At 45.8% G+C, this 27,909-nt stretch overlaps 1 protein-coding gene across 1 annotated transcript; it reads right to left on the minus strand.

The window, feature by feature from the left end:
- Positions 1–214: 214 nt before the first annotated feature.
- Stk36 (serine/threonine kinase 36) lies at positions 215–27,906 on the minus strand. Its single transcript, XM_055617094.1, has 27 exons — positions 27,805–27,906; positions 27,200–27,372; positions 26,104–26,244; positions 25,917–25,994; positions 23,334–23,464; positions 22,438–22,687; positions 20,804–20,897; positions 20,368–20,537; positions 20,030–20,217; positions 19,202–19,301; positions 17,038–17,181; positions 14,508–14,687; positions 12,752–12,849; positions 12,174–12,279; positions 10,484–10,634; positions 10,006–10,133; positions 9,359–9,463; positions 8,654–8,752; positions 8,477–8,565; positions 8,154–8,217; positions 7,481–7,591; positions 5,549–5,623; positions 3,789–3,960; positions 3,399–3,546; positions 3,034–3,181; positions 1,747–2,493; positions 215–1,109 (listed from the first exon to the last, which is right to left on the minus strand). The coding sequence occupies exons 2-27, from the start codon at positions 27,281–27,283 to the stop codon at positions 969–971; spliced, it is 3,942 nt and encodes a 1,313-aa protein (XP_055473069.1). The 5' UTR covers positions 27,284–27,372; positions 27,805–27,906; the 3' UTR covers positions 215–968.
- Positions 27,907–27,909: the final 3 nt, after the last annotated feature.

Below are 27,909 nucleotides of genomic sequence, written 5' to 3' on the forward strand. Positions count from 1 at the left end.
TCAGAGGTTAAGAGCACTGCTTGCTCTTCCAGAGGTCCTGAGTTCAATTCCCAGCAACCACATGGTGGCTCACAACCATCTATAATGAAATTTGGTGCCCTCTTCTGGCATTCAGGTGTACATGCAGGTAGAACATTGTATATATAAATAAGTAAATCTTAAAAAAAAAAAAAAAAAAAAAAACAGGCTCTTCCAAAGCAGCTAGGATTCCATATACATTGATGATGAAGTAAATATCAAAATGACTGTATTATCATCTCAAAACACCCTGATTTACCTCTCTGGTCCCACTCTTTTCTGTTTCAGCTCCACTGGCCTTGCCTTGAAAGGTATAAACAATTCACTCTAGATTTTTGTGTGGACAGGGTCACAGGGCTTCCAGTGTCACGGAAAAGCTAGAAGAGGGTTGGAGCCACCCAACCCTTGAAGCTTACCTTGGAAGCTTCAAGTAGGGTAAGGCACATCTTTCACTGTTTACAAATAGGGTTTATAAGTAGAATTTATCTACACACACACACACACACACACACACACACACACACACACACAACACCCATGGAGTGAAAGTGGGCTAAGGGCGGAGGAGCCCTTCAACAAGAGCTAGGCAGATTACAGGAGATCCAGAAAGGAAGAGATCCAACAAGGCAGGCAGAGGTGTTTTCCTACGCTCACGGTCCTGGTGTTAGAGGCACATTACTGGAGGAGAGACCCCTGCATGGAGAATGGAAGGAATTTTCTTTGGCACCAACAGTGATAAGTTTACTAATTCAAATAACTGTGAATCTAGGGAAAGGAAGGAGCTTTAATATGAAAATCTCTTTTAGCTTCTCTGTAGGGGAGTTGGCAGCTTGTCACTCTTTTTCAGTCTCTTCAGTTCTAGGCTAACTTAGTAGGTTGAGTCGGAGAATAAGGACGACTTGGCAACAGTAGGATCATGAAGGCTGGAGGTGGAGCCCAGGAGTCTGGGGTCATGTGTGGTGAGTTGGCCTCAGGAGGTGGATGAGTTTCCTGCAGTGTCTGGCAGAGGCAGGCCTGGTGCTATTCGGCAGTAACTGATTCCCCAAAGAGAGCAAGGCTAATTTCTCACTGGCACCCAGGGACACCAGCACCTGTGGGGTAGGAAGCAAATGACAGAAATATGATGCAAAAGGGAGAAATGGTGGGGCTGGCACATGCCAGGGATTCCCCTCTAACCAGGGAAAGGGAAGTGGGCCTTTTACGGATTTGGAATAGACTGACCAAGACAAGAAGTCTCAAAAGCTACGAATCAACGAGGTATTCACCTCCATTCTCCATAGGTACTGATCCATTCACATGTCTGCAGTAAGAGGTTAAGGAAAGCTGTGGTAACTGACAATAAGCCAGAATGTCTGCTTCCCATTGGGTCCCTCATCTCTGACCAAGCACCTCTTTCATTGTTTCCCCACATGGACTGCTGGAAAGTCTTTTAGTGCCAGCATCATCCTGTCAAATGCCTGTGGTTCTAATGACCCAACACTAACCTATATTCTACTTTGTAATGTCTCAGAGGTGTGAATCCATTGGATTCTTTAGAGACTAACCCACTGGAGCCTTCCAGACCCCTTCCCCTTTCTAGGGTAGGATTGTGAAACCCATCTGCAACATACTGTTCTTGAGTTTCTTACACCCATTTCTAAGTGTCCTAGGTCCTCACAAACTACATTAGAGAAATTCTGTGAATGGCAAGCCTTCCATTATCATGGCTCATAAGTCCTCCAGCTTTACCTGATGAATACAGGGCTCCTGTCGAAGGCTCCGGAGGGCAATGATGGCAGCCTCCTTGACAGTTGGCTGAGGGTCTCCACATGCCATTTCTAGGAGCCGCTGGGGTACTTGGCACTTTAATAGCTCCTTGCCCAATCCTTCAGGTCCCAGATTGCCCAGGGCTGATGCAGCATTGCGCCGGATACCATCCTGAGGATCTCCAAGCAGCTGGGTCATACTGGGCACTGCAGCTGCCAGGGCAGGTCCCAGGGGACCAGCCTGGTAGGCTGCATTGCCCACCGCAAAGCTGGCACTGCGTCGCACAGCAGGGTCCTTGTCTCCAAGCCCTAGCAACAGAAGGTTGAGCAGTCCAGCCTGGCTCTGTAGTGCCCCACGGAGGGCCATGCTGTGTTGTAACAAGTGTCCCAGGAGACCGTAAGTACGGACCCGCACAGTGTTCTCTGAGTGGCCCAGGAGGCTGCGCAGTGGCCGGTAGGATTCATCAGAGCCAGCCAGGAGCTCTTGGATAAAGGACAGGTGGCTGGGGGATAGTATGCGGGCTGTGTGGGTCAGCAGGGACAGAATATCGGAGATCATGAGGGGTTGGTCACTCAGCAGAACAACAGAGAGGAATGAGATGATGGTTCTAGAAGAGGCAGCCACTGTGTTCACAAACTGCTTGAGAGAGGTGGGATCCATGAGGGCCAGGCGTGTGAGGAGGCCAATGGGCAGCTCTGCCTGTAACAGTGGAAGGTGGTGGCAGCAGACCTGGAAGAAATGAGAGTTCAGGCAAAGGAGTTCAGGATAGGGAGAGGTTTACTGTAATGGGGAAGGAGAGCTAAAAGCTGGGAGAGAGAAACGCCAAGCTAAGGAGAGAAATGTCCAAGGAAGCAGGGCCTTGCCCCATAGCACAACACATGAAATGCACATGCAGCCCAAGAGCACATCTGCTCTACACTTACGCCTGGTTCTGCAAGGCCACAGTTTCTGCCTCCAGAGATCCAAGGCATAATGCCAAAGAGTGCCAGGGCAGTAATTCCTGACCAAGGAGCTGAGCTATAGTGCCTGGCCTCCCTACTGAGTTACAAAAGAACCAGATGAGAGACCAGTGGACAGGAGGAGACATCAGCTCCAGCTGCACATCCATGTCTTGGTCTGAGCCTACCTCCACTCTATCACTTTGGCTGAGCTAAACTCCCTACTCTCTGAGGGCCTAGGAGGGCCTGGAGCTATTGGGATGTGAGCCAGAGGATACACATTAGCCATCTTCCTTTCCCACCTTCACGCCTGGAGAACAACTCCAAGTACCTGCAGCAGGCGGACTGCAACTTCTGAGTCCCTGAGGTCAGCCAAGATACCTACAAGGAGGTCGTCATCCACATCCAGGGCGAAAGGGAAGCAGAGCAGCTGGCACACGGAGAGGACCACAACAGGGAGAAATTCAGGCCCCTGAGGCCTAGGAAGGGAGCAAAACATACCCGATGCTTCCAAGTCTCGCCTCACATTTCCTCTCCCAGCTCCACTTTCCCAATCTCAGCAACTCCTTAGGTTTCCAGCCTGTTCCTTACCCCACCTCTAGCCTTTTGACTCAAGCTGTCAGCTACTGTGCTCCTGCCCCGACCTCCACCTTTCCTTGTTACTCTGACTTGGCTATTTTCCCAATTTGGACTCACGCCTGGCTCAGGTGATGCAGGAAGCTGGGGGAAAGCAGGTGCTTCAGGGTCAGCATGAGGATACTTCCATGCTGGGACAGGTGGCTCAGGCATAACTGGGGCTCCTGGGTGAAGATGGCCATGGCAAGGCTCAGCAAGGCTGCCGTGCCTGAAAACAACAGAGAATGCAGACCTAGTAAAGTAAGCAAGAGGCCCAGATGTCCCTGATCACTCAAGGATCCCACAACCTGTCTGGTCTTCTCTGTCCCCCATTGATGAGCAGCTCCGTTATAGTCTCTGACACCCTCTCTGCACACAGTAGAAGCAATTATCTGTGGACTAACCCAGTTGTAAGCTGTCTCCTTTTGAAAACGAACCTGTGCAAACAGAACTACGCTAAGAGAAAGACACCTTGGGGTGAAATCAATGTCCAGTCTGGCTCTAGGCTGGATGGACTTGATAGTGACAGGTCCTCTTCCTGGATAGACACCTCCTCGGGTAGCCTCAGGGCCATGGAAAAGCGGTGCCACAGAATGGTCCACACCTCTGAACCAGCCACATCCCTGATCAGGCCAGACTTCCCCTGTTAAAGAGGAGGATGTGCAGAAGTCAGGGATCATTTTGTCATTTCTGTCCCTAATCTACAGGGACAAAGAGTCACAGAAATCATTCCTTTGGCCTTCCCATCTAATATTTCTGTATTTTCCTTCTTTTCCTTTTCCATTTCCCCTTTATCTTCCATCCTTTCATTCCTCCCTCCTTCCTTTACTTCTTTTTAGAAAATAGCATCTCAGCTGGGCAATGGTGGTACATACCTTTAATCCCAACACTCAGGGAGGCAAAGACCAGTGGATCATTGCGAGTTTGAGGCCAACCTAACTTACAAAGCAAGTCCAGGACAGCCAAAGTTAAAAGATAGGAGGTTCAAAAAGCTCCAGGCCAGCTAGTAAGTTTGGCCACATAGTAAGTTTGAGCCTAGCTTGAGGTACAAAAGATCCTGTCTCGCCAGACAGAAGGGTCTTCACAAATTGACCAAAGGAGAAAAAATTACTGTCATTGTCATCTCAGTCCAAGATGTTAAGGCCGCTCCTAAGGAAAGCACACCTCCAAAGGCAAGGCGAGGCATGGCAGTTCCAGCGGAATACACACTCAGGTCTTCCAATGGTGCTTTAAGGATCTGCACAGCCTGTGAGAGGCTCTGTACAGACGGGGGTCTGCATTTGTAAGTGCTGAAATGTGGCAACCCTTCTGTAACTTGAAATCAAAACTACCAGGTTTTATTTTTTATAATTTAAGGAAGGTGGAGTTTGGGAATGAGATTTCTGAGTTGGCTTTTTCAGATCAGTGATTTCAAATGTAACTAGTGGAGATTTTATAGCTCAGATTATATTTGTATATAATTATTAACTAATCTGTAAATTGTAATAAATATATTTGCAACTATTGAAAAAAAATATCCTGTCTCAACAGAAAAAAAAAATTTTTTTTAATAAGCCTTGTGTACAACTTGGCCTTGACATGAGCTAATCTGAACAGGCTAATTTCCTGGTTTTCAATAGTCACATATATAGGTTGAAAGATTGGGTTACATTATGATAGGAAAGGAACATAAACTGGGTGTGGTGGTGGATTTATAGTCCTAGGGTTTGAGAGGCTGAGGCAGGAGGATCATAAGTTTAAGGGCAGCTTGAATAGAAATGCTATTTTCTTTCTTTCTTCTTTTTCTTTCTTTCTTTTTTTTTTGGGGGGGAGGGGTGTTGAGACAGGGTTTCTCTGTGTAGCCTTGGCTGTCCTGGACTTGCTTTGTAGACAAGGTTGGCCTGGAACTCACAGTGATCCACCTGCCTCTGCCTCCCTGAGTGCTGGGTTTAAAGGCGTGTGCCTCCATGTCCACCTGTGAAAACTTTTCATCTAAACAATAATAATAATAAAAACCCACAAGCTCCAAACCCCAGAGAAGCTGCTTTCCCCACTGGATCAGTGGAGATGCAGTTGGCAACCCCCTCAGGAGTCCTCTTGAGGACAGGAGGGATTTCAGGTTAGTACAGTTGACAGCAGTGTGTCCGAGGACGGGCAAACCTGGGCTGTTCTGCATTTCTATATTCTAGTGGCTCCAAAATCTGCCCAGTTCCCCTCTCCGCTTCTCCCCAGTCTCAAGAGCACACTTGTACCTGAGTAAGGAGCTGAAGCAGAAGAATGAGTAGGCCATCGTAGAAGCCACAGCTGCACGGTGGGGTCAGCCGGACCTATTGGAGAGAGGAAAGAGGAATACAGACAATCAAGAGGGATGAGGTAGGTGGCCGGACCAGGCTACCGGCACCTAGGTGTGGAGAAAACTCTTTTCCTTGGCCTGGCAAAGTGGGACACATTTTGGATTTAGGAGTCTTGGCTCTTGCCTATTCATTCCTTCATCATGTTCCTAGGGACACACAGTCTAGTAGGATAAGCTTTTGGGTCCTCAAACAATTCTGGTTTAGGAAGATGTTTTCAAAGCAAGAAGTTGGTTACAAAGTTATATGTGCCTAACAGCACCTCCTAGAGGCAGCAGGCATTCAACATTTTAAAGGCAGGGCTGGAATGCAGCTCAACAGCAGAACATTTGCCAAGGTTGTGACATGCCCTGGATTCAATCTCTAGCTCTCCAAAGTACGTAGATAAAGATTTAAGGTCAGACAAGGGAAGGCTTCAGTAGAAATGCAGGAATCCTAAGACACAACACACAGAAAAGCAGGCAGGCACAGAAGTTCTGGGAATGAATGACAGCCCTTTAGAGCCCCGGCACTGGATAGACCGTGACACTCTACATGTAGTGGCCTACAGAATCTGAACAGTGTCGTATAAGCCGTGGGAAGCCAATAAAGACTTGTACAGTATGACTTTTGCTCTGTAAGGGCATTAATTTGTAAAATCTCATATCCATTGTTTTATTCTCAGAATTTAGAATAGTGCAAAGCACCCAACATACAGTCCTGTGTTAAAAAAAAAAAAAAACAAAACAACGTTGAATGGATCGTCATATTTTCCCTTTAAAAATCTTACTCTGGTGGCAGTGAAGAGAATGAATAGTAAAGAAAAAATCCTTGACTAGGCAAGGGACCAAATAAACCAAGGTAGGTCAGTGATGTTGTCACAGAGGGACAAAGCTGAGCATGAACTCTAAGGTAGAATACAGGTCATGGGGAACTATCTGGATGGGGTAATGGGGCAGAAGTTTCTCGGTGAAGTTAGTGCTCTAGCTAGTGATACAATCCCTATGAAGGCCAATTGCATCATAGACAACCAGGTGACAATTACTACATTTGCTGTGTCTAATATTCCAAGTGTGTTGTGGGAGACGTGATAAATAAGTTATGCAGTACAACAAATTCTATATAGGAAGATAATTAGATAAATATGAAGTCTACCCTTTTTCCAAAATGAGGAAAATAAGAGTTCAAAAGGGGTCAGGTGGTCGTGGTGCACACCTTTAATCCCAGCACTTGGGAGGCAGAGGCAGATGAATCTCTAAGTTCAGGGCCATCCTGGTCTACAGATGGAGTTCCAAGACAGCCAGGGGTACACAGAAAAACCCTGTCTCAAAAAACAAAAACAAAAACATAACACAACAACAACAAAAGAGTTCCAAAGAGTCTGAAAAGGAAAAGAAGAAAGCAAAACAGGAGTCCACAAAATGGCCTGAGTTTCTGATGAACACACAAGGTATCAGCCACTTCTCCAAGTTAGTTAGGGAGACAAAGCAGGAAAGGTTCAGTGAATATTGTAGTAGGAGGGATGAGATCAGAGCATCAAAAAGACTTCAGCCACAAGAACACGAGCTCCTGGAGGGGACTGAAGTAGGCACCACACCTCTCACCTCAGATAACTGGGCAGCTTCTTTTCTTCTCCCTGCCCCCATCTTTGGAAGTTCTGTATCAGAAAAGAGGCTCTGACCAGCTAAGACCTACAGCAGTCCACTGTCTGGTGGCAAAGGCAAGAAGAGCAGCTTCTTGGCTCCTTATCTATTTGCTAGTTTCCTTCAGGATTACTGGGTTTGGTCTTTTCTCAGGAGGGCTGCTCTGGTGTTGGACATAGGAAAGATGTCTGGACCTTCCTAAGTACCTCACCTCTGCAGGGGCAGACAGGGCATGTGCAGCTGCAGCGATCCATTCCCGGGGCTGGAGGTCAAAGGTCACCCCTTGCTGACCAAGCTGTCCCAAAAGACAGGCTGCTGCATTCTGTGAGAAAGGTAAAGAAAAAGAAGGAACGTCTGGAGCTGGAGGGATAAGATCACTGGCTGCTTTTCCAAAGGTCCTGAGTTCAATTCCCACAACCACATAATGGCTCATAACCATCTATAAGGAGATCTGGTGCCCTCTTCTGGCATACAGGACTACATGTGGGCAGAACACTGTATACATAATAAATAAATCTTAAAAGAAAAGAAAAAGACACCAGCAAAAGAAAATTATTAAGAAAAGCATTACTTTATAGTGGTGCACAACAAAAAAAAAAGAAAGAAAGAAAGAAGAAAGGAAGGAAGGAAGGAAGGAAGGAAGGAAGGAAGGAAGGAAGGAAGGAAAGAAAGACAGACAGAAAGAAAGAAAGAAAGAAAGAAAGAAAGAAAGAAAGAAAGAAAGAAAGAAAGGAAAGAAAGAAAAGAAAGGAACATCTGAACTGGTGTGGTGTTCAGGACTTAAGATGCTTGCAGAGACAGCCGTGAATAGAAAAATGGCTGCCTGCTCCCAAGGGGGTCAGATGAAGAAGCTGAAAGGAGAAGGGAGAAGGCTGAAAACTTACCACAAGAGAGACAACATGTGAGTGGGTAAAAAGAGTAGCAACTTCACTACCAAGCTTCTCCATTCTGGAATAGAAGGATACAATGGAGGGTAACGATGGACTGGTAAGGCTCCTTCCCGCTCACTCTACTGCACTCTCTGCCTATATTGCATATCCACCCCCAGGGCCAAGAGGTGATGAGAAGCCAGGCCTGCTCTTCGTAGATAAATGCCACTCTGTCTCAAGCCCTTCCAAGCAGCTCAAGGGTGTCATTCCCTATATGTGAGGGTTCACTTTGCGGGAAGACTTTGACTTCAGTGGAGAGAACTGACTTGATGACTCACCCGGAAGGCAGATCTTGTAGCCGAAAGACAATAAGGGACAGGAGGTAGAGTGCCACCTCAGTAGACTCTTCCCAATCTGCTACTTTTACCTACAAGAGAAACCTGAGCTATTGGAACAACTTCTGGGTGATGGGGACCATCATGAAACAGCCAACCATGTTGTTATCACTGGCTTACCTTGCCCTGGACCAACATCAACAGTGACTCCAGGGCCTGGGGTTCTTGCCCCAGAATATGGCACAGGCGCTCACTTATATAGCAGCAGGAATAGAGAACCTGGGAAGTAGGAAGGAGCCTATCAGTGGACAGGATGGTCCTGGGGTCCTACAGTGGAGGGCTCAGCTGAAAAGCTGGCAAGCCTCTCAGTAGAGCTGCTGTCCACACGTGGGGGTTGTGACAATTTTGACTGTTAATATGACTGGAGTAGGAAGAGCCTAAGTAAAGCACACCTCTGAGCGTTTCTGTGAGGGCCTTTCCAAAGCAGGGAAACCCCGTCCTGAATGTGCATGGCACCATCCCACAGGCTGGGGCCTGCATGGAATGAAAGGGGAGAAGAGAAAACCAGACACCACAGCACCACAGGGATTCTCTCTCTGCTTCCTGGAGGCCATGATGTGAACTAGTGCGCTCTCTTCTCAGCATTCCTCCCCATGAAACCTTTCTCTTCCAATGAGTTCTGGATGATCAAGAACTCACCAGGATGGCAGGCTGGTCTACAGAGATAAGCCTCCCTCTGCCTCCTGAGTGCTAGAACTAAAGGCAAGCATAACCATGCCCACCTATAGTATTTCTCCCCTCCCTTCTTTTCCTTCCTCTCTCCTCCCTTCCAAGAGTTAAAAGAAATCTGAAGTTTTGGGACCCTAAGCTGTGGGAAGAAAGTACCTTGAGAAGGTGGAGGCAGAGAATATGGTGCCGCAGACCAGAGACAAGGGATGGCCTCAGTTGGCTGCTGTCCTCGGTCAGCTGATTGGCCAAATGCCAAGAGACCTATGGAGACATACTTGACTCTATCCCATCTCTCTTCTTCCACTTCCATTCCTCACATGCCTTCACTTGGCCAGGACTCTCAGACTCTTGCTGCTCCCTTTTGGGTTCACTAGGAATCTCAGGCCCCATTCCTTACCAGTCTCCATGGCCAGTGGAAAACTGAATCCTGCCCTAGTTTGGTTTTTAATGGCCCTATCACTTAGGCAGTTACTGTTGAGCCATGTGGCCAACGCTCTGGAATTCTAGCCATTCTGTGTTGAATAAGTGGCCCAGACCAGCATGGGAATGTCTGTTTCTAGAAATTCTGAACAAAGAGAAGCCCAAAGCATTCCCCCTCCTCCCAACACAGGGTTTCTCTGTGTCCTGTACTTGCTTTGTAGACCAGGCTGGCCTCAAAACTCATGGTGATATGAGTGCTGGGATCAAAGGCATACACCAACATGCCTGGCCAAAGCTTATTTCTGTCTCACAGCAGAAACTGTGGCCAGCTTCCCCGGTTCCCATGTTGCAGTAAGAAAGGACCAAGAATTTGTAGCTCAGACCTGCTCCTTGGCATCCCAACAGCTGGGCAGCCCCACAGGAGCGGTACAGATGGCTGCCAGGGCAGAAGAAATGGCTCCAGGTAAATCTTCACTTTGCTCCCTAAGTGCCTGGCTCATTTGTGGGGCTCCTATGGAGAAAGGAAAAAAAAAAAAGTAAGGTCTGGTTGCTTCTCATAGATTACCCCATTCAATCTTTTGGGATACTTTTGTCTTGCTTTGCTTTTTGGCTTTTTGAAGCAGGGTCTCATTATATCCTAGGCAAGCCTTACACTATGAAGCTGAAGGTAACTTTGAACTTGATCCTCCTATGCCTTCAATCCCAGGGCTTCATGCATGCTAGGTAAGTGATCTACCCAATGAGCTACATCCCTAGCCCTAATTTACAATTTTTGAGCGCCTGCTAAGTACCAGGTATCACTCCAGATGATGGAAGTAGGAAGGCTATAGCCAGACCTATAGAACAAGAAAGTCTGATCACCTGGAGGTGTGTGGAAAGGAAGCTGTGGAACTGTTAGGCCATGAAGGAGTCCATCCAACACAGCACGTTGTGTGGTCAACAGGCTAGAGTAAAATGCTTTGGAGATGGCCCGGCTGTTCCCGTCTACAGTTTCACACAAGACAGCAAAGCACTGAGGAAGAAAAGAACAGAGTCAGCAAAGGAGCATCAGAAAACTGACTGGGCTTTTATAAGACCTGTGAATACCCCAGGAACCCAGGAAAGGGGTCAAGAGCTCTGGAGATAGTAGTCTGCCCTAAGAATTCCTCCCAGGGAAAATGCATCAACTGCCTTCCTGTTTGACAGATGAGGATTCTGATGTCAGTCCTCCCCTTTCTTCTTTTCCCTCCCACCTCCACACACACACACATTTTCTTTTTCTGTGTACTGGGATTCGAGCCCTTGCACGTGCTTTTACATCTGTCTAACTAACCCTATCTTCTCGTCAGCAGCTCCTTAGACGACAATTCTAGAACTGTGAAACATGGGTATAACAATTCAGAAATTCAGGAAGAGGGACAATTATTCCAAACTCCTCATAGCACTTGGTACTCAGTGACATGACAAATGCTGGCCAATAACACCGGTGACTTACTGGCCAAAATTTAGTCTAGATAGTCAAAGCTTTCTGACTCAAAAAGATGAGGACTATGAAACTAGAATCTCAAGACTAGAAACGTGAGAATAGACTGCTAACTGGAGGGAAGAAATTAGACCATAGCTATGTTCCCAAGTGCCTGTTTTCCTTGGACACAGTGTTATCCTCTCAGACCAGTGACAACTCAGCTGTTTTCTCATTCTCCTGTCCTTAACACAGGGTCTGAGAAAAAGAATCTGAGTAGTTCATGAGATTTTAGCACAAATGAGGCTGGAGAATGCTGGGTGATCTGCAACATGCTTTTATGTTGTTGTTGTTTTGTTTTGCTTTTGAGACAAGGTCTCACTATGTATAGCTGTCTCAACTATATGTAGACCAGGCTGACCTTGAGCTCACAGAGATCTGTCTGTCTCACAGGTGCTGGGATTAAAGGCATGCACCACCATGCCCGGCTTTTTAAAAGTTAATTATTAATTTCTGAGACACTTATATTTATGGCCCCTGATGAATGCCAAACTGCTTAATGCCACTGCAGTTTAGATAGGTTGCTCTTTCTATCTAGAGTGGCCCATCTCCTTCCCTGTCCTGCCCAACTGTCAAACTGCTGTACATTCTTGAAATGTTAGCATAAATGACTTCCTTCTTCATAAATGACTTCACTCCACGAAGTGCTAATGGCATCTTCCACGGTGCTTCTGTACTATATACAAAGTTCTAATGGGCTTCTCACTTTCCCTACTTGACTTTTTCCTTCTGTTTTGGTTTTTCAAGACATGGTTTCTCTGTGTAACCCTGGCTGTCCTGCAACTCACTGTGTAAACCAGGCTGACCTCGAACTCAGAGATCTGCCTGCCTCTGCCTCCAAAGTTCTGGGACTAAAGACATGCACCACCATGCTCAGCCTTTCTTGACTATCTTTAGTGAAGTCTCTTCAAAGTGGAGACTCTCTCTTACTCATGTGGCATATTGCACATGGTGAGAATTCAATGTTTGTGCTATTAATGTAATCATAAGAAGGGGCTGGGAGAAACAGAAAAAGGTAGGAAAGACAGAAATCTGGAGGTAGGAGATTACCATAAGGCTGTCCCTTCGAAATGTCTGTTCGGAGTCATCTGATTGGGCCAACAGCTTCCCTAACAGGTCCAAAAAGAGGTTGGCAGCCTCTTGAAAAACCTGTAGGCTGGGGAAAAATGAACCCATGGCATCTTCGCATCCTTCCACTAAAGGCCTGGATACAGCTATAGCAAATTGGTCAGTTCTGGAAAGATGATAGAGCTCTGCCAAGGAACACATCAGAATGTTCCTCCTTTCAACTCTGTTAACAGGTACACACATGTGCGTGCACACATGCACACAGACACACAAACACACCCCTAAAATACACCATTCAAGCCCCTCTCCGCTGTGTTCACATCCTCGATCCTTCCACTGAGGCTCATCTGTACTGTGCTGAGTCTTATATTGCTGATGTCTTGGGGTAAAGCTGCAAGTGTCTCATGGTCCTCATGAGGATCAACTAGATTCTGAAGGCTACTCAGCTCATCTCCAACCCTGTCACACATCATCACTCCTCACTTGGTCTCCTAATGAGGAAGGGGAGGGAATGGAGTAGAAACTGAAGCCATACAGAGCAAAATCTTCTCTTCCCCCACCTGTCACCTGTCTGGCTCCTCTCCAGATTGAAGGCGCAAGAAAAGTAGGCGTGAACCACAGCCACCAGGTCCCGTAAGAAGGCCCCATACCAAGGTTGCTGTGAAGAAAGGAGAGAAAGGAAAGCATGAGGAAAGAAGCAGAAAAAGCAGCAACAAAGACATGAAGAGTGCCAGTCAAGGTGGGAAGAGACGGAGAAGGAGAGAGTCAAGCATGCCAGTCAAAGGGGTGCAGACAATCTGGAGATGTCACTTGACTTGAGCAGCCTGTTAGAGCAGTTTCTCGAATTTACCTGAGTTGGATACTCAGCAGTAGAGACCAACATCTTGGCTCCCACAGCCTGCCTTACTGACCCCTCACCAACTGGGGGGAGAGTGCGGGAGGGGGTTGTTTTCTGAGTTCACCCATGTTAGGACCCAATACAAGGAAGTAGAGGTTTGGCCCCAAACATAGAGTCTTTTTTTATATATAATTTTATTTATTTATTATTTATACAGCATTCTGCCTGCACATGTCCCAGCAGGGCAGAAGACCTCATTATAGATGGTTGTGAGCCACCATGTGGTTGCTGGGAATTAAACTCAGAACCTTTAGGAAGAATAGCCAGTGCTCTTAACCTCTGAACCATCTTTCCAGCCCCCAAACCTATGTCCTGATCCTAGCTCTCCCATTCATCCTGTGGCCACACACAGTGACTGCAGGAGCCAATCTTTGAACTTCAATCAGATAATGAAGCTCAAGACCCACTTTTTGAGGCAACTATCATAAATATTGGGAAATTATCCATTTTCTAAAACACTGACTTTTCTCTTCTCTTAGAACACCAGAAAGGGGGGGGGGAGTTGGAGAGATGGCTCAGAGGTTAAGAACACTGTCTGCTCTTCCAGAGGTTGTGAGTTCAATTCCCAGCAACCACATGGTAGCTCACAACCATCTATAATGAGATCTGGTGCCCTCTTCTGAAGTGAAGGCACACATAGAGGCAGAATATTGTATAAATAAATAAATCTTAAAAAAAAAAAAAAGTGTGGGAGGGGGCTGGAGAGATGGCTCAGAGGTTAAGAGCACTGTCTGCTCTTCCAGAGGTCCTGAGTTCAGTTCCCAGCAACCACATGGCAGCTCACAACCACCTATAATGATCTGGTGCCTTCTTCTGGTATGCAGGTGTACATGCAGGTAGAATTGTATATATAATAAATAAATAAATCTTTTTTTAAAAAAAAGAAAGGTAGAAAAAGCCAGACTAGGGGAGCTAGAGATATGGCTCAGCGGTTAAGAGCACTAACTGCTCTTCTAGAGGTCCTGAGTTCAATTCCCAGCAACCATATGGTGGCTCATGACCATGTGTAATGTAATCTGACTCCCTCTTCTGGCATGCAGGTATGTATGCAGATAGAGCACTCATACACATACAATGAATAGATAAATCTAAAAAAAAAAAAATTATAACAAGAAAAGAAAGAAAACCAGGCTGGGTATATGGGCTCAAACTTCCACATGGCCACAATGGGCTGGAGCTGAGGAGCGGCCCCAGTTGGAGTGGAATGTCTATCAAACTCCCTTAGACAGCTGTCCACCTACCTTGGCCTCTTCACTCACTGACACTACTTGTTTAGCCCCGGAAGGCATCAGAGTTTGCAAGTGATGGTCTGGTAATTAGAAAAAGGAGAATAGAAAAGAAGAGGCAGTCAGGCCAAACAGATGGCCATTCCAAGAAGAGAGGCCCAGGTCTTCAGAGGTTGCTGGACTGCTGTGTACCTGCTGGATACTGCTGTTCTCCTGGCTGTGTCTAAGGAGCCTGAGAGGCAGCTCAGGCAGCCCTGCCTCCTGGCAGAAGGAATACAAGAGCACAGAGTCACTGCAGCTGGTCAGGAGACTGCTTATGACACGGAGTGCAGGGAGGAGGTGGGACGCACCCTCTAGGACGCCTTTCAGAATCTGGGGGGACAAGAAAGAAAGAGACGGTGATTGGCATAATTATAGGTAAAGGAAAAAGAGTTGCAAATACTGGATATCTCCAAGGAGTTAGCGGAGCAGACCAAACGTCTGCATTCCCACATTGGAGGGGCAAAAAGCCAGGGCGGAAGAACACAGGCACAGGGAAACTGCACCAGAGAAGATGACTATGGAAGGTCGCCTGACATGGAATACCAGTGACAAAGGGGCAGGGAACTCAAGGTCTCTCCACCAGGACTAGAACCGTTGTTGTCTGTTCCCGCCTTCTCCAGCCCTTTACCTTAAAGACAACAACATCATACACACACACAGTTTTCTACAAAATAAAAACAACAGATACGAAACAATGTTATTTAGCTCCAGAGAAACAAGACATCATTGATCTCTAGATCAAAGACTGCTAACAATCCACATGCCAAATTTAGCCCAACACCTGTCTGAGTGCAGCCCATACCCTAAGGATAGTGTCATACTTCTAAATGCTTATTCTTCAAAAGAATAATGCTGGCGTTATTTTGTTTGTTTGTGGTTTACTGTCCTCAATTTTGGCATTTATTCTCCCGTTTTACAGTGCGTAGAAAAGAGAATTACTCATTTTAAAGGCAGGGAACTGCATTTGTATAAATCAGGAGCCAGTCAAAGAGCAATAACTGGGTCTTCGTGGATTCTGATTCAGGGGGTCTTGTCTCAGAGTTCCTGAGAGACAGGCTGAGCTGGTGAGACAGCTCAGCAGGTAAAGTGTTTACAGCACAAGCCCAGTGATATGCCTTTGATCTTCAGAACCCACACAAAGATAAACTAGAGAACCAGCCCCACAAAGCTGCCCTCTGACCTCTACTCATGCACCATAGCAGGTGCTCCCATTCAGAAAAGCAAAGAGGAAGGACATCGGAGGAGGGAGAAAACAGGGAACAGGACAGGAGCCTACCACAGAGGGCCTCTAAAAGGCTCTACCCTGCAGGGTATCAAGGCAGATGCTGAGACTCATAGCCAAACTTTGGGCAGAGTGCAGGGAATCTTATGAAAGAAGTGGGAGATAGTAAGACCTGGAGGGGACAGGAGCTCTACAAGGAGAGCAACAGAACCAAAAAATCTGGGCACAGAGGTCTTTTCTGAGACTGATACTCCAGCCAAGGACCACTCATGGAGATGGCCTGGAACCCCTGCACAGAAGTAGCTCATGGCAGTTCAGTGTCCAAGTGGGTTCCACAGTAATAGGGACAGGGACTCTCTAACAGGAACTGATTGGCCTGCTCTTTGATCACCTCTCCCTGACGGGGGAGCAGCCTTACCAGGCCAGGAGGAAGACAATGCAGCCACTCCTGATAGCTAGGATCAGAGGGAAGGGGAGGGGGACCTCCCTTATCAGTGGACTGGGGGAGGGGCACAGGTAGGGAAGAAGGAGGGAGGATGGGATTGGGAGGGGAGGAGGGAAGTACGGGGAGGCACAAAGTAAATAAACTGTAATTAATAAAAATAAAAATAATTTAAGAAAAAAAAGAGAGGGGGAGACTGGAGAGATGTGGCCCAGGTGGGAAAGTGCCTATTGTACAAACGTGAGGACCCGTACTCATATCCCTAGCATCCATGTCAAAAGCTGGGTACAGCAGCATGCCAATCAAATCAGAGCTGGAGAATTAGTCAAGAGGATTATCAGGGCTTGTTGAACCAGCTAGTCTACTGGAATTAGTGAGCCCCAGCTCCAGTGAGAGATCCTGTCTCAAAACAAATATCAGGGAAGAGTGATAGAAGACAACACCAAACATTGACCTCTGACCTTCACATGTATGTACATGTAAGCATATGCACTGATACATAAAACAAATGTAGTGAAAAGGGGGGGAATAAATATAAACATGTTTTTCTAAGTTCCTGAGGTTGGGGGAGCACTGTTTTGGAGATGCAAAGAAAGGCTTTGGAAGAAGGAGCCTAACTTTTAATGTTGATTAAAATGTTTCCCCTGAAACAAACAAAACCCCAAAATTCAATTGTCTCAGTAGATATCTTCAGTATAAAATACTGTATCCTGATGTGATCGTGTTTTAATTTTATCAATAATAATTTTGCAGAACTATGCTTGCTTTCAGTTTTTGAGCACAAAGAACCTGTTTTTGCCTCCTGGCCCTTGATGCCTTCAGTATTTGCTAGTTCACTGATCTCTCTCCTAGACAGATATTTTCCTCTTCAGAAAAAGAAATCTGAGGCCTTCTCTCTGTTCTTCTAACCTCCTCCTTGAAATAACTGGAAGAGGACAGCCTTTTTGATTCCTTACAGCAGTGATGTCTGTCATCCCTGACATCTGACTGGGCCAACCTCTTCCTCTTCCTTTTACCTGCTCACCAGTCCCACGCAGCTGACTCTGGATGCACTGGCAGAAGTCAGGGTTACACAGCAGAGTGAGGGGGGCCTTCAGCTGCACAGGCACAGGCTCGGTGGTCTCTAGTAAGCGTTGCCACTCGTCATCACTGTCTGGCTCCTGGGCATTTGGAGTGAAAGAGGTCAGGAGGAGTGAGTGGGGTCAGAGCTTTCAATCCCAGGTTAGGAACTGAGAGGCTTATGAGGGAACAATAGTAGCCAGTGGCTCTTTGAACATAGGCATCTTCAGATGCTGTCAAAAGACACGATGGGCAGCACGTAAAGGGTCTTGAAAAGTCGGTTGTGGAACACTGGGGTATGCACATAAAGAGGTACCCAAAAGGGTGTCCAGTGCAGCACGGCTGATAATGACAAAACACAGAAATGTTGGGAAGGGAATGATAAACCATGTCTGTCTCTATTAGGAACTACTAGGAAGTCATTAAGTCGATCTCAGCCCTGAGGATGTACCTTGTATAAGATTTCTGCATAGGCTGAACAGAACGCAAGCAAGTTATTTTGCAATGTTCCGCTAATTGTTTTTTTCATGGTTATGTTCAGCCTATGCAGAAATCCTATACAATGACTATAGTTTGAATGTTTTTGTCTTCTCTAAACGATTATGTGATGGTTACTTATTTTTCAAAACTCCTAATGGGAATTTTTTTTTGTCACAAATCCAATACCATAAACTGATTAATTCTGCTATAAAAATGATTACCAGGGGCTGGATTGATGACTCCATAGTTAAGAGCACCGGATGCTTCCAGAGGACCTGGGTTCGATTTACAGCATGGTGCTTCAGAACTATCTCCAACTCCAGTTTCAGGGCATCCATGCCCCCTTATACCCTCCCTAGACACCATACATATACATGGTACACAGTCATACATGCAGGCAAACATGGACATATAATATGATAATTTTTAAAATGGTTTCAAGAGCTAGGCCTTGAAGCTTACACATATAAACCCAGCATTCTGGAGGCTGAAGTAATAGGACTATGAGTTCAAGGCCAGTCTGGACGATACAGCGAGAACTTGTCTCTTTTGATTTTCTGCAACATGGAAACTTTTTCCCCTACAGAGGATGTGGTACTCAAGGGACCATCACAGAGAATGAGCTTGCCAACATGGTAATTTCAGACCTCCTAGCCTCAGAGGTTTGAGATAGAAATTTCTGTTCATCACAAATTACCCAGTCTCTGGTATTCTGTTTTGGCAACACAAAATAGACAAAGATAAAGGTAAGGATATAAAGGAATTCTATGTATTCTCACAATTATTATTTTTAATGTGTTTGCTTGTATGTATGTCTATGCACCATGTGCATTCCTGATACCTGAGGAGGTCAGAAGGTGGTAGTGGATCTCTCGGAACTGGAATTGTGGATGGTTGTAAGCCACCACATGAGTACTAGGAAGCAAACAGGGGCTTCTGCAAGAACAAGTGCTCTTAACTGCTGAGTCGCTTCTCCAGCCCCAGGATTCTTCAAGTTGAAATTACTTCAAGATATAAAAATTAGAATTCCAAAACTGACAGAAAAGGTTGAGGAAGAGGTACACGCTCTGATGTAGAAAACAGATCATGTGATTAAGAAAAAAAGGCAGGATGCAAGGAAATAAACATAGGATAAATCCAATAATGTAGAAACAGCCAAACTATACATATACATATATGTGACAATCAGAAAGCTTGAAAGAAGCCATCTTTAGAAGTGAGGTAAGGTTCAACAGAGACCTTCATTCTTATTTATTTATTTATTTGGTAAGATTTTATTATGTAGCCCAAGCTGGCTGGATATTCCTAAGCTCAGTAGATTCTCTTCCTTCAATCTCCCAAAAAACTGAAAGAGGGACTGTTCTAACATCCATTTTAGAACCTCCCATTTTATCTGTGCATTCTGATTTTTGAGAATTACATGTTCACATAATGTGTACTTAAAACCTATAGACTTACAGCAAAGCCATTTTTTTTTTTCCAGAGCTGAGAACCAAACCTAGGGCCTTGTGCTTGCTAGGCAAGCACTCTACCACTGAGCTAAATCCCCAACCCCAACAAAGCCATTTTTAACACTATGGGAGCTTGTATTAACAGTTCACACTGCTCTAGAAAAGCACTCATCTTGGCCTTATGTCCCACCTCATTTTCCAGATCCATTGCTTCAGTGCTCCGCTGGCCCCTTGCCTCTGGCCTCAGCTCTGGGAACTCTTGTTCACACTCCAAGGTCATGTGGTTTTCCCTGCCAAAGAAAGCCTGGGAATAAGATGACGTCCGGACCCGAGGCTGGACGTTCACTGCCTTGAACTTCCCTCCAGGCTCAGGAGAGGGCCTAGAAGAACCAGTCATAATGAAGACAGAGGGTCTTTCCAGGGGTTGTGGGATGTGGCCAGTGCAGTATGTGTTAACATCCATACACAGATTCTTGACTGCCCTTCCTCTCAAATAGATTTGTTGGTTGGTTGGTTTTTTCATCTATGACTTTCCATTCAAATACTCTTCCCTTTTGGATAGAAAAAAAAAAAAAATCCTTGTCCTTTCAAAGTACAGTTAGGACACAGAGACAAAATCCTGAATCAAGAAATAATTAGAGGAGCTGGAGAGATGCTCAGTGGGTTAAGAGCACTGGCTACTCTTATAATGGTCCAGTTTGATTCTCAGGACCCACACAGTAGCCCACAACTGCCTAGAACTCCATCCCAGGAGATCCAGTGCCCTCTTTTGGCCTCTGAAAGCACTGTACACAGGTGATATGCAGACATACATGCAGGCAAAACACCTATGCGTATAAAAGAAAAAGAAAAGAAAAAACTAAAGCAGAAAGAATTAGAACACAAGGGCCTAGGACTCAAGCTCTCAAAGCCATGTATTTATAGTTAGCTATATTTAGGCCATGGCTAGCGACAGAGCCATTTCATGTTTGTTTTGGCTATAGCCCCCCCCCCAAAAAAAACACTTCACCCTTCTCACCAAGGTGCAGGGGGTGCTTCTCCAGCCCCCCAGTCTTCCCAGTTGTTCTTCATTTCTGAGGCCAATATACCAGCCAAGAGGCTTGATTTCTGAGGATGGACCTTTAGTCCAGGCACAGGGGCTGTGCTAGGTGTCACCTTGCTGGATCTATCTTCTTGCTCAAGAGCGGATCCTGCATTCTGGTCTTTCTATGAGAGGTGCATAGGAGACAAGAGAACTATTTGTACAGTATGGATCCTATTCATGTCTTTTTACCAGTTCCTTAAAAGTCACCTCTTTCTCCATCTCCCCAAGTCACTAGCCTGTTCACATTATGTATTTTCCTCTGACCCACACACCTTCTGCTTGGCTTCTTCAGCCATGCGTTTACAGGCATGGCGCAGGATGCGAGACTGGTTCCCCTTGGGCGCCAGCCGGTGGGCCTGTTCATCCTTCAGGACCTGAAGTTCTGGGGGTAGGCAGCTAGTAAATGGGGCGCCCAAATTGGAGCCTGCTGGTTCAGTTATTACTGCAGAGAGGAAAGAGGACACCATCAGGCTAGTGCTGTAGGCACCACGTCCTCTTGGCCAGGGACAAATCCCGTGTCTCCAGGCCCCTGTGGAAAGAGACCATTTTGACAAAGAAACAAAAATTAGGCGTGGTAAAAACTAGACTAAAGGAGGAAGAAATCCAAGCTTGGGAGGAAAGAGGCATGAGGTATTCAGAGAGCAGGGAGGGAGGAAGTCTGGAGAAAAATGCTAGGAAAGGCCAGAGCACTGGGCCCTGATGACTCACTGGTGACACGGCCAGCAATGAAGGGGTGATGTAAGAGGTCTGGCCAGGACAGACGCTGCCGGGGGTCCTTGGTGAGCAGCCCCTGCAAGAAGTTCTGTGGAGAGAAACAAAGCTCCATCAGCCCTCTCTGCCCTTCCTTCCAGGCTTTCTCTAACTTCTCAGTGGTACTGGCAAGCCGACTGGCATATATGTTCTTACAGCAGCTCAAACACAGCCTTAACAACACTTCTCTCAGGATTACTGCCTTTATCTCCTAGAAAGCCATGACTGTTAGTCACAGAATCCACACATGAAAACAAATCTCTGTCTCACCAACTCTGTGAGGTAGGGAGAAAAATCTGGAAGAGGAGATGTCATTTTCACAGTCATCTTCAGAAAGCAAACCCTCATAGTCACAGATTGTTTGTGGATGGGTGCGAACAGACCAGTGTTACATACACAATGGTTCAAGGATATGTGTGGGAATACTCAAAGCCAGAACTCTTTTAGTGTAATGTTCAGACTGACCTGGGACAGCAAGGTTGTATCCATTAGGAAGGAACCCTTAATTACTTAGGTCTGAAATAAGAACAGAAGGTTGGGGCTGGAGAGATGGCTAAGTGGTTAAGAGCATTCACATCCTTCCAAAGGATGTGAGTTTGATTCTCAGCACCCATTACCAAGCAGCTCACAACTGCCTGTAACTCCAGCGCCGGGAGATCTGACATCTCTAGCCCCTAGTGCACTAACACACTAACACACACACACACACACACACACACACACACACACACACACACACACTTAAATAAAAATAAGTCTTTTAAGAAAGAACAATTTTAAAAAAGAAAATTAAATAAATAAACCAAAACAGAAGAGAAGGCGCTACAGGCTGTGAACTCTTCTAAGATGCGGTGATGTGCTGGTGAAGATCCCTGCAAATCTTCATAAGAAGGAATAGTCGAGGTACACTTCCCTCATTTAAAGCCTCTTTATTCAACTTTTTTGAAAATGATTTGAACACCTCCAACTATGTAGGATTAGGGGGGGAAAAACGTGTTCCCTTCCATCTTAGATAAACCAAAGGAAACTTGTAATAAGATTTTATTCTGGGAGAAGCCTGTACTTGAACTCCATTAAGGCCCACAACCTTCCCCAGATAAGAAATAAGATGAGTACAACAAACTCCTTTCTCTCACCAACCTGCTGGGGACATAGCTACAAAGGGTGGGTACCACTTCCTGCCATCTGCCCCTAGTCACCAGCCACTCTAACAACAGAAAAGCACTAAAAAAAAAAAAAAAACAAAAAACAAAAACAAACAAACGGTATGGGAGCACTTAGATTGCATCTGACAGGCCTCTGATAGGGGCGCAGTGACACTGGGGGAGTGTAAAAGGAAGCTCTCCCTCCTGTTTGCTTGAAATTACTCTCTACTGTGGTAAAGCACAGGCTGCCTGCACGGGCTGCGGGAGCGGTCACCCTTAAATTCAGCAGGCCTTGGAACAGACTCTGACAATAGAATCTCGGGACCACACAGCTGCAGTAGAAACGCAAAGCTGCTTGGCCTGCGCTGACTTTGGAAAAGGATTTTGGACAAGGGGAAGGGCGGCGGGTTTCTGATATGAAAGTTCCCTCCTTTTAACCCCCGTTACCTTGAAGCAGGAACTGATGGTGGAGGGCCAGCGCACAGGGTCCTTAATAATGAGGTTAACCAGCTGAAAGATGCTGGTGGTGTAAAAGGGAGGTGTGCCTACAGCCAGCTCGTACAGGATGCAGCCTACAGACCAGAGGTCTGCCGTGTGGTCATATGGCCGCTCCTCCACCAGCTCTGGAGACATATAGAGTGGTGTGCCTTTGATAGACGTCAGCACCATGGTGTTGGTGCTCATAGCTCGGGCAAATCTGCAGAGGACATGGGACAGAAATCAAAAAAGGTCCTCTTGACCTGGTCACAACTGCAAAACTACATCTGGGGACAGGGACTGATGAAATGGCTCAGTGGTAAAAGCACCTGCTGTCAAACCTGATGACCTGAGTTCTACCCCCAGGAGCCACAGGGTAAAAGGAGGAAACTGACTCCTACAACTTGTCCTCTGACATCACAAGCAGTCATGGCACATGTGTGCCCACATCTCCATATAACAATAAATAAATAAATGTCATAAAATATTTTTAAAAGAAAATTAAGCTAGGCAGTGGTGGCACATGCCTTTAATCCCAGTACGAGGGAGGCAGAAGCAGGTAGATATCCAGGTTTGAGGCTAACCTGGTCTACTAGTAAAGTTCCAGGACAGCCAGGACTACACAGAGGAAACCTGCCTTAAAAAAAAAAATCAGAGAGGGAGAGAATCAAACCTGGTCATTTAGTATCTGTTAGTGTATGGGATAACTTGAACCAAAGCAGACACGGTACCTTCGATTACTTCCAAAGGCCTAGCCAGAGGCCTGATCTCCACCTCTGATACTAACATGAGGTTTATGTAAACCTAGTGGGGATCTAGGACTCCCCGGAAAAGAAGAAACACATATGGGAGCTCAGACACCCTACCCAAAGTCACAAAGTTTGATGCCACCACCCTTAGCGAGAAGGATGTTCTGAGGTTTCATGTCTCGGTGTAGGATACGGTGGGAATGCAGGTAGTACAGGGCTGACACCAACTGGGCAGCAATGGCCTGAACCTAGGGGTCAGACAAGTGGAAAAAAAAAAAGGTCAGAGGAAGGGGCCCGCTAACATGCCAAAGACTTCCAGTGCTAAGGCTAATTTGGTTTTCTGTACCCTCCTTGGTTTGAATTCCCCTTACTTCATCCTTTTAATTGTTCATTCATTTATTCAAGGAAAACCCAGTGTATCTCTCCTATTGGCTGCATGAACATGAACAAATTTTTCTGTTTCCCAGAGTCATCATCTATGAGGTGACAGTAAGATAGCACCTACCTCCCAGGCCTACTTTATAGACTAATGGAGTTAAAGCATATAAAACAATGTTCAGATTGGTGCCTGGAATGAAGGAAATAGTTTATGCATATCAGTTGTTTCAAATAAGGCAAAATCCCTTTTCTTAAGATACACAATCATTCAAACAAGGCAGACAAAACAGTAAGATGACGACTGTTTGTTTGTTTGTTTTGAGACAAAAGTTTCATATATCCCAGTCTGGCCTTGAACTTGCTATGTAGCTAAGGAAGACCTGAATGTCTGATCCCCCTGCCTCTACCTCACCAGTGCTGAAATTACGTGTATGGTTTTACCAAGTCCAGTTTTATATGGTACTGGGAATCCAACACAAGGCTTCATGCACGCTAGGCAAGTACTCTTCCAACCGAGCTATACAGCCCAAGTTTAAGGTGACTCCTCACAAACAGTGATGGGATTTCTGGGGTTGGAGGGGGCCTACCTGCTAAGAGTGTAAAGAAACCCCTAGGATGAATATAGTTAGATACTACTCAACCAAACACCATTACCTAATGGGGAATCCCTTACAACCACAATGCTTCGTTTACTGCTCTAAAACTGGCCTTTCTTCCTTAAAGGAGTAATAATAACCAATACCCACAACATTAATAATAGCTATTTATCATTTTGATCAATTAAACCATTAATCCTCAAATACCCTTACAAGGTAGATATTATTATTATCTTCATTTTACTAATGAAGAAACTAAACACAAAGACAAGCGTAATTGGTCCATGGGCACCCAGCTAGTTGAGGGACAAAGCCAAGGTCTGCATTCAGATATTGTGGCTGGAGTGTTTGACTATTTTCCTCTCACACCACACTGCCTCTAGATATACCTAGAGTCTCATATTCTTCTCAAGGGTCTTCGAAAGATGGCTGGTGAGATGGCTCAATGGGTAAAGGCACTTGACCTGAGTTCAGTCCGGGGGACCCACAGGGGGGAAGGAGAGAACTGACACAGACTCCAGCAAGTTGTCCTCTCATTCCACAGTGTTCTCTGAGCTGCCTGTATATGAACATACCTCCTCTACCACACCCTGTTGGGGGTTGGTCTGATGCTTGTATTTTGATGCTAATTACTGGCCCTCAAGATCTGCTCATTGCCCAGATACACCTATCCTTGTTGTGTAAACCTGCCTAAGACATTATTCCTGATTGGTTGATTAAAAGGCCTAAAACCTGGGGCAGGGCAGAATGGGCTAGGCATGGTGAAGGTTTCCGGGCTTTGGGAACAGGAGAATCAGAGAAAACAGACAGACAGAGGAAAGAGGAGGATGCTAGGATGGGTTAGAGTAGAGAAGGAGCCACGTGGGCGGGGAGGAAGGACTCCAATAATGGCATGGAAAGCCCAGATAAAGAATACAAGCAAGTATTTATAAGAGTATGAATAGAAGGTAGCCCAGATAAGGATGGTTAAAGTGGATAGCATTGGATGGGGGCTGGGAGGTGGATGGTGAAGTTATTGAGACAGCGTAGGTAAAATATCCACCTAGCCCAAGGTAAATAAGGCAATTATAAAATCTAACAGGTGTCTGTGTCTTATTGTGATAGTGGGTTAAATGATACCACCGTAATAATCATAGGGCTAAAAATAATAAACATTATCTAGCCCCAAACCACTTTATTTATCACAATAGCGTGCACACACACACACACAAAATAAAATATAATAAAAACATTTTTTAGAAGAACTGTCAAGGCTGAGTAGATGGCTCAGCTCATGAAGTGCCCACTGCACAAGCATCGGGACTTGAGCTTGGCTTCTCAGCATCCATGTTAAAAGCTGGGTATAGTGTCACACAGCTGTAGCCCTGATGTTTGTGGAGGGGGTAAAGATAGGTAGATCCCTGGAGCTTACAGGCCAGCTAGGCCTGTAATCAGCAGCCTTTAGGCTCAAGAAGAGATCCAGTTTCAAAAAATAAGCTGGAGAGCAACTGAAGAAGACAGTAACCCTAACCTCTGGACTCTGCATGCATGCACATGCATGAGCACATGCACATACACATATGTACACATATACAAATATGCCCTCACAATACACTACATACACAGAGAGAGAGAGAGACAGACACACACAAACACACACACACACGAACTCTTGGCATCCTCAGCTTGCATCATAGCTATTCACCAAGACAGAGATCTGAAGTGTGAGAGGAGCCAGGAAGCATACCTGGTCTTCAGGAAGCTTTCCATCATCTTCCAGAATCTGAAATAGTTCTCCCTCAGCATAGTCGGTCACCACCACCACCTGTGGGAAGGCAGAGAGGCACTGATGGAACAATCGTGCACTCTGTGGCTGGGAAATGCCTGGGGTCCTCGGGCTTGGAGAGAGGCAACCCAGCACCATCAAAACATACCTCTTTGTCAGTCTCAAAGCTGTCGAGCATATGCACAATGTTGGGGTGCCACAGACCCCGCATGATTTCAATCTCTCTTTGCAGGTTCCTCAGCTCTTTCTCTGAGCGCCCCAGTTTGGGGATGAACTTCAAGGCCACCACCTGTCAGTAAGTAAAGTGAAGAGTCAAGGCCTGACTACACCATCAAGACATAAAAAGAAACCCTCAGACTAGCTGAGCTGCTGAATGTTCTCTGTCTTGTCAAGCTGCCTGTAAGTAGTACGGCAAGCTTGAGGTTTTCCGCCTTCATGAGCTATCTCACACAAACTAGGGTGGGCTTTGGTGTTATAGCTGCTTCTGAGTAATTTCTGCTCCTGTAAGTAAACCCTCACTTATTCTTTTTAAAGTAACCCTAATAAAACTCACTGATTCTCTCCTCTATTTCTCTCTCTCTCAAACACACACACACACACACACACACACACACACACTCACTACAAATATTCCAAGCTTTATCTTAGAGCTCTACAATTCAAGACTTTATACTGCTTGACCAGCTCTTAGTATGAATTCAAATGTGTGCTAACCTCCCCATAACTTTCCTCCAGGGTATTATAGATGCTGGCTTTGTCACCCCACTACTGGGGGAAAATGGTTATTGAAAAATAGATCCCTTTGATGGATTCTGGGAGAGGTTTTCTGACCTAAGCAAATGATGCAAGGTGAGATTTAGGGAAAAGAGAAGGAAAAAGTGAAAATGGAAGAACAGATTTTAAAGGGTTTATCTTTCCTTAGGTAATATAAAGGACTCTGATAATTTTTGTCACCCAGTAAGTGTCAGGCATTGAATTAAGTGATTAACTTTAATTAATTCATTAATTCTCTGACCCCATCAATCTTATCTCTTTGTATAGTTTGGGGAAATTGATGCATGAGATGGTTAGGTAGTTTGTCCCTGGCTCCAAAGCTGGGATCTGACTCCAAGTAATCAAATTTCAGAGCTTATATACCTCAGGAAGTATGCTGGAGTCAGGGCCAGCATACACTCCTTCTGTCCCAAGTTTGTACTGGAGTAGGGGTCACCGAATCTCACTCAAAAGCTGTCTTTGTTCACTACCTGAGCACTGTATTTTTTTCGGCCTTTATATACTCTCCCAAAAGAGCCTTCTCCAATCATCTCCAAAACGTGGTACTTTTCCATGGCAAGGGTTTTAGGGTCTCTCACAAGGTAGAAAGAAGACGATGGCAACGAGCTGTAGCTCCAGGAACAGTTCTGCACATCTGGGAGGCCTGGCTCAGAACATGGGAGAAAAATACATGTTATCAGCCTTGCCTTTTTCTCTTTGCACAATAACCCAGGCCTCAAAAAGATGACCAGAATGGGAAAAAAAAAAAAAAAAAATGAGCAGATCTTAGAAACAGAACCCACCACACAGCCTAGGTGTCCACAGCCCATCAGTGTCCCCATTCCCCTCTCTCCACCAGCTATGCTCACACGCTCCTTCTATAGTCTCCCAAGTTCCTGACACTTTCAGCTTGTCCAACACCGCCGCTCTGACCCCTGTTGCAAGCCGAGGTGCCACACCTTGTCCCCTGCCTACATGCTCCAAGCTCCTCAGGACGAGGGCTGGCGCTCTGGGCCTCTAGCCAGGACCCTCCCAGCTTGCCTGCGTTACTTTTCTCCATTACTCACTGCTGCTCTCTTTAGTTTCCCACTCTTACCAGTTTTACTCCCTGGAACTAGTCAGAAGTTTAGAGGACAAAGCTCTCAGAGGTGTGTGACAGACGCGAACCGCCCATTGGCACTTTCTAGGTCACTTCTGTTGC

This window comes from Psammomys obesus, unplaced genomic scaffold, assembly GCF_907164565.1.
Source record: "Psammomys obesus unplaced genomic scaffold, mPsaObe1.curated_primary_1811, whole genome shotgun sequence".
In the NCBI taxonomy this organism is placed as follows: domain Eukaryota; kingdom Metazoa; phylum Chordata; class Mammalia; order Rodentia; family Muridae; genus Psammomys; species Psammomys obesus.